At 44.8% G+C, this 19120-nt stretch overlaps 1 protein-coding gene across 1 annotated transcript in view; it reads right to left on the reverse strand.

Annotated features, from left to right (window-relative positions):
- The window catches only part of LOC115203356 (solute carrier family 12 member 1), a 46744-nt gene extending 35083 nt beyond the window's left edge, over positions 1-11661 (reverse strand). Inside the window, exons 1-4 of the mRNA XM_029767988.1 lie at positions 11143-11661; positions 7256-7393; positions 3543-3618; positions 1853-1948 (exon numbers count right to left, since the gene is read on the reverse strand). Of these exons, the coding sequence (XP_029623848.1) occupies positions 1853-1948; positions 3543-3618; positions 7256-7393; positions 11143-11403 (571 nt within the window). The 5' untranslated portion in view covers positions 11404-11661. The remainder of the gene's footprint in view (positions 1-1852; positions 1949-3542; positions 3619-7255; positions 7394-11142) is intronic.
- Positions 11662-19120: the final 7459 nt, after the last annotated feature.

The following is a 19120-nucleotide window of genomic DNA, read 5'->3' on the forward strand; positions in this document are numbered from 1 at the left end:
GATAATAACATTCCTATACTTGTACATACAGTGGACACACAGAGCAGGTAGGGAGCGGGGATAATAACATTCCTATACTTGTACATACAGTGGACACAGAGCAGGTAGGGAGCGGGGATAATAACATTCCTATACTTGTACATACAGTGGACACAGAGCAGGTAGGGAGCGGGGATAATAACATTCCTATACTTGTACATACAGTGGACACAGAGCAGGTAGGGACGCGGGGATAATAACATTCCTATACTTGTACATACAGTGGACACAGAGCAGGTAGGGAGCGGGGATAATAACATTCCTATACTTGTACATACAGTGGACACACAGAGCAGGTAGGGAGCGGGGATAATAACATTCCTATACTTGTACATACAGTGGACACACAGAGCAGGTAGGGAGCGGGGATAATAACATTCCTATACTTGTACATACAGTGGACACACAGAGCAGGTAGGGAGCGGGGATAATAACATTCCTATACTTGTACATACAGTGGACACACAGAGCAGGTAGGGAGCGGGGATAATAACATTCCTATACTTGTACATACAGTGGACACAGAGAGCAGGTAGGGAGCGGGGATAATAACATTCCTATACTTGTACATACAGTGGACACAGAGCAGGTAGGGAGCGGGGATAATAACATTCCTATTCTTGTACATACAGTGGACACAGAGCAGGTTAGGGACGCGGGGATAATAACATTCCTCTACTTGTACATACAGTGGACACAGAGCAGGTAGGGAGCAGGGATAATAACATTCCTATACTTGTACATACAGTGGACACAGAGCAGGTAGGGAGCGGGGATAATAACATTCCTATACTTGTACATACAGTGGACACAGAGCAGGTAGGGAGCGGGGATAATAACATTCCTATACTTGTACATACAGTGGACACAGAGCAGGTAGGGAGCGGGGATAATAACATTCCTATACTTGTACATACAGTGGACACACAGAGCAGGTAGGGAGCGGGGATAATAACATTCCTATACTTGTACATACAGTGGAACCAGAGCAGGTAGGGAGCAGGGATAATAACATTCCTATACTTGTACATACAGTGGACACACAGAGCCGGTAGGGAGCGGGGATAATAACATCCTATACTTGTACATACAGTGGAACACAGAGCAGGTAGGGAGCGGGGATAATAACATTCCTATACTTGTACATACAGTGGACACAGAGCAGGTAGGGAGCGGGGATAATAACATTCCTATACTTGTACATACAGTGGACACACAGAGCAGGTAGGGAGCGGGGATAATAACATTCCTATACTTGTACATACAGTGGACCACACAGAGCAGGTAGGGAGCGGGGATAATAACATTCCTATACTTTGTACATACAGTGGCACAGAGCAGGTAGGGAGCTGGGGATAATAACATTCCTATACTTGTACATACAGTGGACACAGAGCAGGTAGGGAGCGGGGATAATAACATTCCTATACTTGTACATACAGTGGACACACAGAGCAGGTAGGGAGCGGGGATAATAACATTCCTATACTTGTACATACAGTGGACAGTCATTGAGAACAACCTTAGAGCTCTCCTTGTTCTTTCCAACATTGTCTCATGTTGATAATGTGTTGATCTCCTGTATAAAGCCTCACTACGGTTATTTTACTGCTGCTCTTTAATTATTTGTTATTTTTCTATTTTTCTTCTTTTTTTTTATTACTTATCTGTTTTTTTACTTAGCCCTTATTTTTTTCAAAACTGCATTGTTGGTTAAGGACTTGTAAGTAAGCATTTCACTGTAAGGTCTACCTACACCTGTTGTATTCGGCGCATGAGACAAATAACATTTGATTTGATTTGGTTGACTCACCTCCTCGTACCACTCCATTGGTGCAGATAGCAGACATGGAGAGACCTGTGACAGTGGTCACCACACAGCTCAGAGCAATGACCACAATGCCCAGACCTAAAACACAAAATACCAGTTAATCCAACTCACCCCTGCTCAGGCCATTTACAGTCTGTCTACATGTGATAGCATACAATGTTTTGCAAAGTTTGAATTCCACACTGAAATGTCTTTCTTTTCTTCTTAAAGATGGTCCTCCAGCAATTTTGGAACTTGTACTGTTGAAAAGTGATATAAATACAGTAAAGTACAAAAAATAAAGGGTAAAAAATATGTTTTGAGCAAAATAGTTTTTTTTTTAAAACACAACTGCAAACTTCAAGGAGTTGGTCTGATGGGAAGTTGTGATGTCATCGGCCTCCTCCCTTGCTTGAGGAACAATAGAGGAGCATTAGAGAGCAGAAGAGGAAAGGCCAACCCCCACTTGTGCCATATCATGAGGATACCTGGACCACCTATTGAGATGTGCCTTTTGTTAAGTAAATCGGGTGATAAATGAGCCTAATCAGAAACTGGAGTAGGACTTTAAGAACCCGAGTATAAAGGAGTGTAGAGTGTTCTGTTTTTTGTCACACTGTGCTGGTTCTGAAATAATCTACCACCTCCTCTCTCTAACACCTGACCATACCTTCTGTCCCCTCCAGTCACCTCTAACACCCTGAGAAACACAGTGAAGCCTTCTGTGCGTCTGAAATGGTTCATTCTCAGGACTAATGGTGCCGTAGGCCTGCAGGCTGTTAGTCCCAGCAGGCTGTTTACTCTGATATCTGTCATGGTCTCTATCTGAACTGCAGCCCGCTCTCTGAAATACATTAGTTATGCTCCATAAAGAGGTCCTCACCCCTGATAAACACACACATACACACCAACACACACACACACACACACATACACACACCTGGTACATTCAAGCTACTTCCTTTTCTTTGACCTCAGAGTGAAGGACACTGGGAGCTGACTGGTTGTCTGGCCCTCTTTTTGTGTTGTACATATTTTTGCATGTCTACACTCTCAGAAACAAAGAGTGCAGCAAAGAATGTCCCTGTAGGTCAGTGGTATCCAAACCTTTTCAGTGGGGACCCAATTTTTCCACCAGAATTTCTGGGGACACCATTTTCCACCCAATCATTTCTTGCGACCCCAACCCAAATCTAAAGACACAACCTTAAAATGTTCATTGCATATTCATCTCTTAACAAAATGAAAAGAAACCAATAAAATTGTAGCTTTAAAATGATCTTTCTCAAAACGTTTGTATATTGTATACAGTAATACAATAATAATCTGTACTCCTCATTGTTTAAAATATTTATATTTTTTAAAATTTGGCGACCCCACTGCAATTACCCCCATCGCGACCCCCAACTTTGAATACCACTTCTGTAGGGGAGTATTGGGGAACCCTCTGAATTTTTCTCCCATTTAAGATAGGTAGAACTCTTTCTGGTTCCCAATACCACCCCTTATCTATTTGGAATCCAGATAATTTTTTTGTAACCTGGTTCTATTTGGAAACCTAAAGGGTTCTATCTGACCTGAAAAGGAGCCTGTTTTCAGGGGGTTGTCCTACAGGAACAAATGTGCTACATAGCACTCTTTTTTTCTGAGAGTGTATGTGGTGTAATTATTTATTACTCTGTGTTGTACTTACCCCAGCCGGCCTGTCCAAACACCCAGGACAGACGGATGAACAGCATCACACCCCAGATGTTCAACATACATCTCACCTAGAGAGGAGGAGAGACAGGAGGAGAGACAGGAGGAGAGTGAGGGGAGGAGAGAGACAGGATCAGACAGAGGAGGAAAGAGAGGACGAGAGATAGGAGGAGAGAGAGGGGGGAGAGAGCAGAGAGTAGGAGAGAGGCTAGTTTAGGTAGACACTGAGGTTAGCCCTGAGTTACACACAGGGCAGGATTACAATCTAGTTATCACAAAATACAGTAACTATCTGAATAACTTTGACCTTGTCTCTTCACTTCCAGTCAGATCGTAGTTAGGTTAGATAGAGACTGGGTTATGACAGAATGACTATCTGAATCTCTTTGTCGCTGTGTCGGTGTCTGTGTCTGAGGCTTCCAGACAGATCATGTGACCTGTCAGGGTATCACTGAGGTGATGCAGGTTAACTCATTGATTGCTAGGTTGTGATACAAGCTCAGGAGTGGCCAGGGGTGACCCCCAGTGACCCCCAGTAGAAGAGGTTCCCATAACCGACCACACAGACAAGGACTCCCCATTCACCCTGCTCGATATCCAGCCACACTCTCTTAGACTCCATTCCTACTCACCAGGATCCCATTAGGCCAGTCCCCATAACCAACTGCCCTCACCAGGATCCCATTAGGCCAGTCCCCATACCCAACTGCCCTCACCAGAATCCCATTAGAACAGGCCAGTCCCCATAACCAACTGCCCTCACCAGGATCCCATTAGGCCAGTCCCCATAACCAACTTCCCTCACCAGGATCCCATTAGGCCAGTCCCCATAACCAACATGCCCTCACCAGGATCCCATTAGGCCAGTCCCCCATAACCAACTGCCCTCACCAGGATCCATTAGGCCAGTCCCCATACCCAAACTGCCCTCACCAGAATCCCATTAGAACAGGCCAGTCCCCATAACCAACTGCCCTCACCAGGATCCCATTAGGCCAGTCCCCATAACCAACTTCCCTCACCAGGATCCCATTAGGACAAGCCAGTCCCCATAACCAACTTGCCCACACCAGGACCCAATTAAGAAACATCCTAACCCTGCCCCAATACAACCCATCTCCACTCCCCAGGACCCTCCTAACCCTGCCCCAAAATAACCAATCTCCACTCCCCAGGACCCTCCTAACCCTGCCCCAATACAACCCATCTCCACTCCCCAGGACCCTCCTAACCCTGCCCCAAAATAACCAATCTCCACTCTCCAGGGACCCTCCTAACCCCTGCCCAAAATAACCAATCTCCACTCCCCAGGACCCTCCTAACCCTGCCCCAATACAACCCATCTCCACTCCCCAGGACCCTCCTAACCCTGCCCCAATGTAACCCATCTCCACTCCCCAGGACCCTCCTAACCCTGCCCCAACATAACCCATCTCCACTCCCCAGGACCCTCCTAACCCTGCCCCAATACAACCCATCTCCACTCCCCAGGACCCTCCTAACACTGTCCCAATGTAACCCATCTCCACTCCCCAGGCCTCTCCTAACCCCCCTACCCATCTCCACTCCCCAGGACCCTCCTAACCCTGCCCCAATACAACCCATCTCCACTCCCCAGGACCCTCCTAACACTGTCCCAATGTAACCCATCTCCACTCCCCAGGACTCTCCTAACCCCCCTACCCATCTCCACTCCCCAGGACCCTCCTAACCCTGCCCCCAATATAACCCATCTCCACTCCCCAGGACCCTCCTAACCCTGCCCCAATGTAACCCATCTCCACTCCCCAGGACTCTCCTAACCCCCCTACCCATCTCCACTCCCCAGGACCCCTCCTAACCCTGCCCCAATATAACCCATCTCTACTCCCCAGGACCCTCCTAACCCTGCCCCAATATAACCCATCTCCACTCCCCAGGACCCTCCTAACCCTGCCCCAATGTAACCCATCTCTACTAACCAGGACCCTCCTAACCCTGCCCCAATATAACCCATCTCTACTCCCCAAGACCCTCCTAACCCTGCCCCAATATAACCCATCTCCACTCCCCAGGACCCTCCTAATCCTGCCCCAACATAACCCATCTCTACTAACCAGGACTCTCCTAACCCTGCCCCAATGTAACCCATCTCTGCTAACCAGGACCCTCCTAACCCTGCCCCAATGTAACCCATCTCTACTAACCAGGACCCTCCTAACCCTGCACCAATGTAACCCATCTCTACTCCCCAGGACCCTCCTAACCCTGCCCCAACATAACCCATCTCTACTCCCCAGGACCCTCCTAACCCTGCCCCAACATAACCCATCTCTACTAACCAGGACCCTCCTAACCCTGCCCCAACATAACCCATCTCTACTAACCAGGACTCTCCTAACCCTGCCCCAACGTAACCCATCTCTACTCCCCAGGACCCTCCTAACCCTGCCCCAAAGCCCATCTCCACTCCCCAGGACCCTCCTAACTCTGCCCCAATGTAACCCATTTCTACTAACCAGGACCCTCCTAACCCTGCACCAATGTAACCCATCTCTACTCCCCAGGACCCTCCTAACCCTGCCCCAACATAACCCATCTCCACTCCCCAAGACCCTCCTAATCCTGCCCCAACATAACCCATCTCTACTAACCAGGACTCTCCTAACCCTGCCCCAACATAACCCATCTCTACTAACCAGGACCCTCCTAACCCTGCCCCAATGTAACCCACCTCTACTCCCAGGACCCTCCTAACCCTGCCCCAATGTAACCCATCTCTACTCCCCAGAACCCTCCTAACCCTGCCCCAACGTAACCCATCTCTACTAACCAGGACCCTCCTAACCCTGTCCCAATGTAACCCATCTCTACTCCCCAGGACCCTCCTAACCCTGCCCCAATATAACCCATCTCTACTCCCAGGACCCTCCTAACCCTGCCCCAACATAACCCATCTCTACTAACCAGGACTCTCCTAACCCTGCCCCAACGTAACCCATCTCTACTCCCCAGGACCCTCCTAACCCTGCCCCAAAGCCCATCTCCACTCCCCAGGACCCTCCTAACCCTGTCCCAATGTAACCCATCTCTACTCCCCAAGACCCTCCTAACCCTGCCCCAATGTAACCCATCTCTACTAACCAGGACCCTCCTAACCCTGCCCCAATGTAACCCATCTCTACTCCCCAGGACCCTCCTAACCCTGCCCCAATGTAACCCATCTCTACTAACCAGGACCCTCCTAACCCTGCACCAATGTAACCCATCTCTACTCCCCAGGACCCTCCTAACCCTGCCCCAATACAACCCATCTCCACTCCCCAGGACCCTCCTAACCCTGCCCCAATGTAACCCATCTCTACTAACCAGGACCCTCCTAACCCTGTCCCAATGTAACCCATCTCTACTAACCAGGACCCTCCTAACCCTGCACCAATGTAACCCATCTCTACTCCCCAGGACCCTCCTAACCCTGCCCCAACGTAACCCATCTCTACTCCCCAGGACCCTCCTAACCCTGCCCCAATATAACCCATCTCCACTCCCCAGGACCCTCCTAACCCTGCCCCAATGTAACCCATCTCTACTAACCAGGACCCTCCTAACCCTGCCCCAATGTAACCCATCTCTACTCCCCAGGACCCTCCTAACCCTGCCCCAATATAACCCATCTCCACTCCCCAGGACCCTCCTAACCCTGCCCCAATGTAACCCATCTCTACTAACCAGGACTCCCTTTATCCAGCCGAACCTCACGGTTCCATCCTTGTTGTCCAGGGGAATGACAGACTCCACGTCGTCCGACGGCGTCCCGTCGCTCCCCTCTCTGTCCTCCACCGTGTTCGTCACCGAGATCCTTCCATTCTAGAGAGAGAAAATAGGAGAGGAAAAGACTTGTCAGGGGTACGTATCACTCCAGTCTACCTGGAGGAAGATAAAGAATACGGCTGGTAGAAAAGAAGGAATATGTTGAAATGGCCATAGGTCATCTTATTCAACTTCAGAGGAAGTTTAGATTAGTTTTATCTTTAGGAAATCAGAGAGAGCTGGCAGTGCAGTAACTTTATGTTAGAATTCTGGGCCTCCTGTTGGATAGGTAAGTCTCTATGAGGTCAGAACACTGTTGAAATGTTCTCTTTCTAAATCAATCAAACAAGAGACGCAGTGTTCTTGTTCGTGAGTGTGTGTGAGAGAGAGAGTCATTCAGTTTGATTCTGATGAAGATGGATACATGTTTGGAGAAGCATTATTATACTGTGTGCTTGTCCTTGAAGACTGCACTCTGTGTGTGTGTGTGTGTGTGTGTGTGTGTGTGTGTGTGTGTGTGTGTGTGTGTGTGAGAGAGAGAGAACAGGGTGGACCCAATTTAAACTTTTTGAAAGACGAATATGAAGTGTTTAAAGGACGCATGAGTACCAAACTCTTTAATGAGATGCTCAGATCTCTGTCTGGTGTAGGGCGTGGCGTGGCTGTCAGACAGAGATAACAGACTGTCTGTCACCCAAAGGTGTAAAAAATCTATAAAACACTTTAGCCTGTCAGTATGTCAACCATTGTGTAGATCTATTCTTATCTCTGTCTTTGAGGACTGTTCAGTCCCAGTGTTGGCAGTAGGTTTATAGGGTGTGAAAGATGGTTGAACTGCGGTTAATGAAAGTGGCAGGAATGTTTCTTGTTAAATGAATGATTAAAGGGCTATAAACACCATTTATCTCTCTCTCTCCTCTCCTCTCTCTTTATCTTATCTTCCTCTCTGAGACTATAAAACATATGTTCTTTTCTCCAGAGAGTTCATGTTGTTCTCTTTCAGTACATAGTAGGTCTATAAATGCTTTAAGAGGAATGAGTTGACCAATCCAAGGCCAACCCACTGCACACTCCACGTCATTTCAATGTGGATAATTGGGAAATATTTGGTTGAGACCTTGATCAATGAGATTACAACCTATATTCACCCACTCAAAAAGAGAGCCGAAAGTTAGTTGAATTTCCAATGTGTTATCACTATTCTTTCATCCATCTAAAAGCACAGCAAAGTTCAAATGGGAATACAATGTCAGGTATTTTGTTTATTTCTTTACGTGTTATAACTGTCCTTTATCTAATAGCAGAACCAAATGACCTGGATTGCAGTTGAGATGACATTAAAAGTACATGATGCAATGATCATTGCCGTTCGAGATTCTGGGCAGATTATTACCGCAATTGTGAAGATCTCCACAGACCTGCAACGAGCTATTCGCTATAGATAGCTATGCTATCTTCAACATGCATGCTTTATATGATGATGTAAGAAGACATTTATAGTTACAGTAACCTCAAACTGTGACCATGGATGTGTTGCTAATTTTAAGGGTGAATGTTTCATTAGTTTGTAAGATAGCCTATTTACTGTATTACAATTGAATTGTGTTTGGTTGACAAGGCAACCAAATATTACAATTTTAAGGAGATGTATTTACTGCTTGGATAGTTCCATCTGTACAACTGGCTTAACCCCATTCTTTAACTTTTATTGTTGGCTGAGTTGGAGACGTGGATCCACCATATAATTTGTTAACTTGTCAACAAGTTAATAGGCTATTTATTGTATTTCAAAAGTGATATTGAATTGTGTTTGGTTGTAAACACAACCAAATATCAACATTTGAAGGAGATGTATCTTCTGCTTGCATTCATCCATCTGTGCCACTGATTTAAAGGCAAATGAAACTTTAAATGCACTTTAAATAAAGTTGAATTTGATTTAGTCCTGTTGTTTAATTTAGATTTTTGATTGAGATGGAGACGTGAATTCAACATTTATTTATCCAACAATGATTCATTTGAAAACAAACTGGAATTAAAGCCAGACTAAGTCAGTGGTACAGATGGAACTATCCAAGCAGAAGATACATTTCCTTAAAATGTTGATATTTGGTTGCGTTGACAACCAAACACAATTCAATATCACTATCACTTGAAATCCTATTGTCTATTTTTAGTTGAATCCTGGGTTGAATTGAAACAATAGCTGTTGATGACTGAAAATGCTATATAGGGCTAAAAATAGCATAATTGATGACATATGAGTGATACATTATGGTCACATTTAATTTGCTCTGTTAAACCTACCCTTTGGAATGGGTTCGATAGCAACAGCAAATCACATTGGTAAAAGTCAGTGACAAATATCATTCTTTTATAAAACATTTTTATTTAACCTTCATTTAACTAGGCAAGTCAGTTAAGAACAAATTCTTATTGTACAATGACGGCCTACCCCGGGCTAACCCTCCCCTAAACCAGACGACGCTTCACCAATTGTGTGCCGCCCTATGGGACTCCCGATCACGGCTGGTTGTGATACAGTCCGGGATCGAACCAGGGTCTGTAGTGACGCCTCTAGCACTGAGATACAGTGCCTTAGACCGCTGCACCGCTCGGGAGCATCATAGCTAAGCAGGGCTTGTTTAAACCCTGGATGTGAGACCAAAGGGTAGCTGTAGATAAATCAGTTCTCCAGTAGGAGGTGCTGCCTAGCCTATTGTATTTTCTTATTCTACTGATAGTGGATATAATGTTGAAGATCTGACGTTGTTATAAAGGTACAAATTCAACATATTTTATACAAGGTTTGTCTATGTGGACATTTGGTTACCATGACGACACAATCTTGTGGTTGAAATGTTACCCTCAAAACAGCGGTTGATTACTTTTTTGAAATCCAACGTATTTCCCACGTAGATTCCACATCACAATATGTTGAGAAATGAAGTTGAAACAACATTGATTCAACCAATTTGTGCCCAGTGGGAAGTGACTTTCCCTTCTTTAGAACAGACATGAATGACTGTTACCCAATCACTGTTGTGACATGATAGTAATCTGTGTCACACAGTCAGAGAGAGAAAGAGAAAGAGAGAGTGAGATAAACAAATCAACAGAGAGAAACAAATACAGAGAGAGAGATTTGTGACAATTTGAAAACAACATTGTAAATACAACCAATATTTATGTTTACTTTCTTCCCCTACTAGTCGTACTACAACTATATGTACATTATTAAAACACTGTACATAGCTGATAATAGAACATTTGACACATCTTTATCCTTTTCAAACCTTTATCAGTGAAATGTTTCCTGAACATTTTTTATATTTTTTTGTTGTTGTTTTCTTTTTTTTCTTCTTACTTTCGTTTACTATTTATTTAACTTGCTTTGGCAATGTAAACATATGTTTCCCTTAACAATAAAGCCCCTTTGAATTGAATTGATTTAACTGAATCCAATTTGTAAGTCGCTCTGGATAAGAGCGTCTGCTAAATGACTTAAATGTAAAATGTAAATGAATTGAGAGACAAACAGGCCAATGTTAATGTCAAAACATGTTCCACATAAAAATGTAATGTTTTTCACTTACTGAATCGGAATTTCAATGATCTTTCTGAATTGTCTGGATTAAAGGAGAGTTGATTCCATTTAAAAGGCTGCTGACGTGATGGAGACAGTTGTGTGATGTGTGTGCCGGTAAGGAAAAGAGAGCGATGTACAAGATATACAGATGTACAGAGACAGGTCTAAATACAGATATGTGTAGAGGGGGTTGTAGAGGACTCGGACACACACTGACCTTCTGGAAGACATCGTGGAGCTCCTGCAGGGACGGTCGGACCGCACGGTTACCGCTCACACTCCCAGCGTTACGGTAGAAGTCGATGTTGGGCACGCGGTCCAGCGTGTCATGACCAAACGCACTGACCACGGACGGACGGACGGCCCGGTGCTCTCCGTTACCGGTCCCATTACCGTTAGAGGTGGTACCACCGGAGAAAGACGTCTCCTCATAGTTAGGGGGTTCATCCCCGATCCTGTCATAGGCATCATTCTCCATCAGACTGGCTGTGAATACAGACTCCTCACACCTACTGGCTTCTACAGGTCAAACACTACAGAAAAGGAATACTGAGGTCCTTCAGTCCTCTGGTCAGGGCCTAGAGACTGTCTAAGTATCAGAAGCAATCGGCAGCTATGGGTTTGGAGCGCTGGTATGACAGACTAGTGTTGGTTCATCTGATTCTGTTTAGTTAAATCCTTGTGTAGGTCCAGAGCTGACCTATAGACCTGTCATATAGGCTGAGGTTGGCTCTGCCACCCTGGCTTTATAACCTCCTGGCCCCTACGCTGGGCTCTGCCTGGGACTCAGCCATTGGCTGAACCAGCGGTTCTACCAACCACTCTCAGGACCCTGTATGTCTCAGATGTCCTTGCTGCATCCTCGGGGCCACAAAGCTTCTGACTAACCATTAACCAAGTAATAAACACCTTGGAAGATAAAGACCTGGAGCTCACAGTGTGAAATCAAAGCAAGCCTAAATATCTTATATTGAGTGATAATTCACTTAAGATTAGTATTTTTTTGTTTTTTGTAGCAAGCTGCATTATCTAACGACATTGGCAGACAATTTTGTTTATTTTAACTGCCCAAAAACCTAATACAAGTAATTTATCTTATTTCAAGATAATAGTCGTATTAGGTAAAATATCTCAAAATTAAGGTACAATATCTTGAACAGATTACTTCTATTAAAGATGCACAATGCAGAAATCTCTACGCCATTTCCTGGTTGCTTTCAAAAAGAATGACAGATCTATAACACACATTTCTATGTGAATTTGGTCCGGTCGCCCAAAAAGTTATATATGCAGCTTTAAGTCTATAGATTAAAATAAGCAAAATGATCTGCCAATGATAGGATTTATTTTAAAAGTGAGTATCACTCAATATAAAAAATGTAGGCTTAAGGTCACAAGGTGACCAGGAAAAGGTTAAAGGTTGATGTCTCTAATGATATGCCACTAAACAATTAATAGGTTAGAGAGGAATGGCAATGTGACTCTAATGATAGGGGGTTATGATTGACACACAGTGTAGAGAAATAACTTCTGCCTTATTCTCTAATGATGTAAATTGGCGTTGATACTCTGTCAGTGTATACATCTGCAGTTTTAGTGTCTGTAAAGCCTATTGTCTGTCTCAATCCCAGTATCTATTTCTATGCTTAATAATGAATAAGAAATCAGCAAAATGTACTGTTGATAGAACAGAGATAGAAAGAGTGTTGTGGAGGTGGGAATTTTTACAGGAAGGTCACACTGACTGAAACTGTCAGCAAATAATACAATGCAGAATACAAAGGGTGACTTTACTGTGAAATGCTTGCTTACGAGCCCTTCCCAACGATGCCTAGTTAAATCCCAGTAATCATGTGTGCAGGGAGGAGTAACACATCTCTGATGAACTGTAATGGAGGTTGTAATACAGGACAGGTTGAGTGGTGCAGTAATAGGATGAGGTTGAGTCCTTCATCCGCAGTCCATGTTAGGCTTAGTTCTTCATGCACAGTCCATGTTAGGCTTAGTTCTTCATGCACAGTCCATGTTAGGCTTAGTTCTTCATGAACAGTCCATGTTAGGCTTAGTTCTTCATGAACAGTCCATGTTAGGCTTAGTTCTTCATGAACAGTCCATGTTAGGCTTAGTTCTTCATGAACAGTCCATGTTAGGCTTAGTTCTTCATGAACAGTCCATGTTAGGCTTAGTTCTTCATGAACAGTCCATGTTAGGCTTAGTTCTTCATGAACAGTCCATGTTAGGCTTAGTTCTTCATGAACCAGTCCAATGTAGTTCTTCATGCACAGTCCCCGTTTGGCTTAGTTCTTCATGAACAGTCCATGTTAGGCTTAGTTCTTCATGAACAGTCCATGTTAGGCTTAGTTCTTCATGAACAGTCCATGTTAGGCTTAGTTCTTCATGAACAGTCCATGTTAGGCTTAGTTCTTCATGAACAGTCCATGTTTGGCTTAGTTCTTCATGCACAGTCCCCGTTTGGCTTAGTTCTTCATGCACAGTCCCCGTTAGGCTTAGTTCTTCATGCACAGTCCCCGTTTGGCTTAGTTCTTCATGCACAGTCCCCGTTTGGCTTAGTTCTTCATGCACAGTCCCCGTTTGGCTTAGTTCTTCATGCATAGTCCCCGTTTGGCTTAGTTCTTCATGCATAGTCCCCGTTTGGCTTAGTTCTTCATGCACAGTCCCCGTTTGGCTTAGTTCTTCATGCATAGTCCTCGTTAGGCTTAGTTATTCATGCATAGTCCTTGTTAGGCTTAGTTCTTCATGCACAGTCTCTGTTAGCATTCTGTATGAACTCTGAATGTGTTAAGTCAATATGTTGGTACCTTTTAAATAAAGTATAACTATTATTTGTACCCATCTTTTGAACTATTGCATGACATCACATGTTAAGTATGTTTCACATAATGTACTATGATGTTAGTTAAATAAACCTCAACCTGAAGCTGAACCCAGAGTGGCAGAGCACTAGGAGGTGAACAGGTGGACAGGAAATGAAAGGTGTTAATATGGAAGTTAATATGAGACTTAAAGTGGAACTGACAGCGTTTTAGCAACATGAAATCTTATTCAAATCTATTCATATTCACCCCCAGGAAGAATATGACGCCTTCTTTTCTGACAAGCGAGCAAATAGATTTTTTCACATTTTCATACTTTCATAGAATGTTTGGGAATGACGCAGAGTAAGGTATTGGTGAAAATTCCATAGCAATCTACAGTAAGAAAGTGGCAGTGCGTCTGGACAATTAATAGACACTGCAGTAAATAAAAACGAACAGAAAGTGTGTCTTGTCCAGGCCCGGACTACGCAGACCAGTGCGCCATAGCCAATCAGACCTACAGTAGGCCTTTATGCAAATTAGGCACACAGGCCTGCCTGCCATCATTCACTTTGAACTGGACACAGGCAGTAGCAACAGAACAACTTTACATCATTATAAATCATTTGCAAAAGCCACAAAATGCAGTTTAATGGTTTTCTGCAAATGTGTAAATACCATGCGAGTCCTTTTACATATGGGAACTTTACAATCCTATTGATCAAACAACCATAAACGGGTTCATTCAATTACACGTTAATTATATTACATACACACACCTTAACACATACTTTTCAATTATATTATGTGACCTAAACATTAAAAAAATATATTTATATTAAAATATTTTCCTTGAAGCATAATTCTTTTTAAGTACTGGTGTTACTGTGCCCACTACTAAAAAAAGGATTTAAATACATGTCATTTTGTCATTGAAACATTTAAATGAATTACTGTGGAATTCCATTCATTCCTATGGAGGACTGCTTTTCTGAGGAGTGCCAATATGGCTTGTGACTAGATGGAATACAGCTACAGATGAGATTTAAAATTGAACTACCGCGAGAGTTGGACTTAACGTTTTGAAGCCAGAGGATGAGCCTGAGTTGATGATTGTTTATTTTCGATGAAAGTACTGATGATGGGTGTACTGTTTCTTGTATGCGTGTGCTGACTGTGACTGTCACCCTGATATTGCCATCAGTAGCCCAGCTACTTATAACATAGTGGAGTCTGCTGAGGAGAGGACAGCTCATAATAATGTCTGGAACGGGCAAATGGAATGGTATCAAACACATGGAAACCATGTTGTTGATACCCTTCCATCACACATTTGCGGGACTACAGTGCTTGACAAATGGGAACAAATACATTGTGTCCTGGTGTTGTTGCCGTTCATGCTTGTATCAAGGTGACATCTAGATGGTTATCAATATTAGTTATTTATTCTGTAGGATGCTACTATCCTATTTAAATAAAATCACTGGAGGTAAAGAATTGACCACTTTAGCTACCACTGGCGACACCGTGAATACAGCTGCCCAGTAGGAAGCACTTCACGTCGGTAAGCACCTCCATACAACACCGGTGCAATAGTCATTCGCACCAGCTTGCCTTCTCGATGTGCTTCCCGAGGGCAGTGACGTTAGCTATTTGGCATGTCACTGTGATGTCCTTATGAATACTAGCTAGCTGTCATCACAGATAAATGAGGAAACCAATATACAGTCTATGGTTAAAAGTATATTTACTGTCATCGCTGAGGGATTCTAACTAACTAGTTAACTGAACTAAAGTAAATCTAGGTAGCTAGGAACGGAAAGTGCCATGTCACTGTCCAAACTCTCACGGTATTTCAATGGTAAATCTCATCCGTAGCTGTATTCCTTCTAGTCACAACTGCCAATATGGCCGACCGGTGGCTTCAAAGCGTCTCCATGGTCAAAACATAGCATCAGCAATCCAGGGTTTATCACTCCCCAAAAAAGCTTAAAATTAGAAATGTATCTTATTTCAAGATATTTTACCATTAATATGACGATTAGGGTACAATATCTTGAGAAATATCTTGAAAATAGATAAATTACTTGTATTAAGCATTTTTTTTGTTAAAATAAGCAAAATGATCAGCCAATGACGTAAGATAATTTAGCTTGGACGAAAAAACATGAAAAAAAATATTTTAAGTGAATTATCACTTAATATAATATATTTTGGCTTGCTTAGATTTCACTTTTTGCTGTGTGGGAGAACAAACTGGCAGAGCTCCTTTCGAGACTATCCTATCAACAGGACCCGAAGAACTGTAATATCCTGTGTTTCTCTGAGTCTTGGCTGAACAAGGACATGGATAATAAATGTACTGTACATTTAGCTCAAGGGAGGTGTGTATCTCTTTGTTAACAACAGCTGGTGCACGATCTCTAATATCATGTAAGTTTCAAGGTTCTGCTCGCCTGTGTCACGGTAGTCGTAGTGATTAGACCAAGGCGCAGCGGGATGCGTGCTCATAATTATATTTATTATAGCGAACACGGGAAAACAATAAACAAAGAACGACAGCTAACAGATTTGCAGGCTAAACAACAGCAGTGCAAATACAACTACCCACAAACAACCAGGTGAAAACAAGCTCCCTATATATGACTCTCAATCAGGAACAACGATGTACAGCTGTTCCTGATCGAGAGCCACACAGACCAACAAAGAAATATACAAACTAGAAAAACCTAGAATACCAAAACAAGAACATACACCAAAACCCCGGAACACATAAATAAAACACCCCTCTACATACATATAACCCCCGAACCACATAAAACAAATACCCCCTTCCACGTCCTGACCAAACTACAATAACAAATAACCCCTATTACTGGTTAGGACGTGACAGTACCCCCCCCCCCCCCAAAGGTGCAGACCCCGTAGGCACCTCAACGAAAACCCCAAAAATAAACCCCTAACTAAAGGGAGGGAAGGGAGGGTGGCTGCCGTCAACAACGGCTCCTGTGCTACACCCCCCCTCCCCAAACCTCCTACAGTGGAGGTGGCTTAGGCTCGGGCCTAAGACCACCCCCTGACCAGTCTACTCCTCCCAAATACCTAGGCCTGACTCGTGTCACTGTAGACCCTGGACTGTAGGGCGACTCATTCGGTTCCGGACCGTAGGCAGACTCACTCGGTTCCGGACCGTAGGCAGACTCACTCGGTTCCGGACCGTAGGCAGACTCACTCGGTTCCGGACCGTAGGCAGACTCACTCGGTTCCGGACTGTAGGCCGTCTCATTCAGTTCCGGACTGTACACTGTTGCCGGATACTCTGGACTGGACACTGTTGCTGGATACTCTGGACTGGACACTGTTGCCGGATACTCTGGACTGGACACTGTCGTCGGAAGCTCGAGACTGAGCTGACGCACTGGAAGCCTAATGCGTGGGGCTGGTAGTGGAGCTACCAGACTGGAGACACGCACTTTAAGGCTAGTGCGAGGAGCGGGAACAGGCTGAATAGGACTGGGCTGATGCACTGGAAGCCTAGTGCGTGGGGCTGGTAGTGGAGCTACCAGACTGGAGACACGCACTTTAAGGCTAGTGCGAGGAGCGGGAACAGGCTGAGTTGGACTGGGCTGACGTACTGGAGCCCTGGTGCGTGGTGCTGGTACTGGATATACCGGGCCGTGGAGACGCACTGGCGGTCTCGATCGCACCTCCTGCACAACCCGTCCTGGCTGGATGGAACTAGTAGCCCTGTACGAGCGGAGTGCTGGTACAGGGCGAACTGGGCTGTGCAGGGGCCTGATGGTTGCCGTGCGTAGAGCGGGCGTAGGGTAGCCTGGACTTAGGAGGCGCACCGGTGACCAGATGCGCTGCGCAGGCATCCTCCTACCAGGCTGGATGCCCACTCTAGCACGGCACTTGCGAGGGGCTGGGATCACTCGCACCGGACTGTGTGTGCGTATGGGTGAGATCGTGCGCACTTCAGCAAACCTCGGCGCTGTCCACTTCATACTTTCCCCATAATAACCACGGGGAGCTGGCTTAGGGCTCACCCTTGGCCCAGCCAAACTACCCGTGTGCCCCCCCCCCCAAAAAGTATTGGGGGTGCCTCTCCGGCTTCCTTGCCAGCCGTGTTCCCCAGTAGCGTTCCCGGTCCTCACCAGAATTCCTCCATGGGCCCTCTCCAGCCAGAATCTCCTCCCAAGTCCATGACTCACGACAGTCCACCCGTTGCTCCTTCCTCCGCTGCTTGGTCCGTGTTTGGTGGGTAGTTCTGTCACGGTAGTCGTAGTGATTAGACCAAGGCGCAGCGGGTTGCGTGCTCATAATTATATTTATTATAGCGAACACGGGAAAACAATAAACAAAGAACGACAGCTAACAGATTTGCAGGCTAAACAACAGCAGTGCAAATACAACTACCCACAAACCCAGGTGAAAACAAGCTCTCTATATATGACTCTCAATCAGGAACAACGATGTACAGCTGTTCCTGATCGAGAGCCACACAGACCAACAAAGAAATATACAAACTAGAAAAACCTAGAATACCAAAACAAGAACATACACCAAAACCCCGGAACACATAAATAAAACACCCCTCTACATACATATAACCCCCGAACCACATAAAACAAATACCCCCTGCCACGTCCTGACCAAACTACAATAACAAATAACCCCTATTAATGGTCAGGACGTGACAGCCTGAGTTAGAATACCTCATGATAAGATGTAGACTATACTATTTACCAAGAGAGTTTTAATTTACCACCATTTACCACCACAAACCGATGATGGCCGCACTCAACGAGCTGTATAGGGCCATAAGCAAACAAGAAAATGCTTATCCAGAAGCGGCACTCCTAGTGGCTGGTGATTTTAATGCAAGAAAACCGAAATCCGTCTTACCTCATTTCTACAAACATGTCACCCGTGTTGTCCCCACAGTGATCATACGTACTGCTCCCCGGGCGCTGATGACGTGGACATTGATTAAGGCAGCCACTCACACCTCTCTGATTCAGAGGGGTTGGGTTAAATGCGGAAGACACATTTCGGTTGAATGCATTCAGTTGTGCAATTGACTAGGTTTCCCTTTTCCCCCACCAGAAGCCATGGATTACAGGCAACATCCGCACTGAGATAAAGGCGAAAGCTTCCGCGGGACACTAATCCGGACACTTATAAGAAATACCGCTACACCCTCCTACAAACCATCAAATAGGCAAGGCGTCAATACAGGACAAAGATCGAATCCTACAACACCGGCTCTGATGCTCATCGGATTTGGCAGGGCTTGCCAACTATCACAGACTACAAAGGGAAACCCAGCCGTGAGCTGCCCAGTGATGCGAACCAACCAGATGAGCTAAATGCCTT

The sequence above is a fragment of the Salmo trutta genome, chromosome 12 (genome assembly GCF_901001165.1).
Source record: "Salmo trutta chromosome 12, fSalTru1.1, whole genome shotgun sequence".
NCBI lineage: Eukaryota > Metazoa > Chordata > Actinopteri > Salmoniformes > Salmonidae > Salmo > Salmo trutta.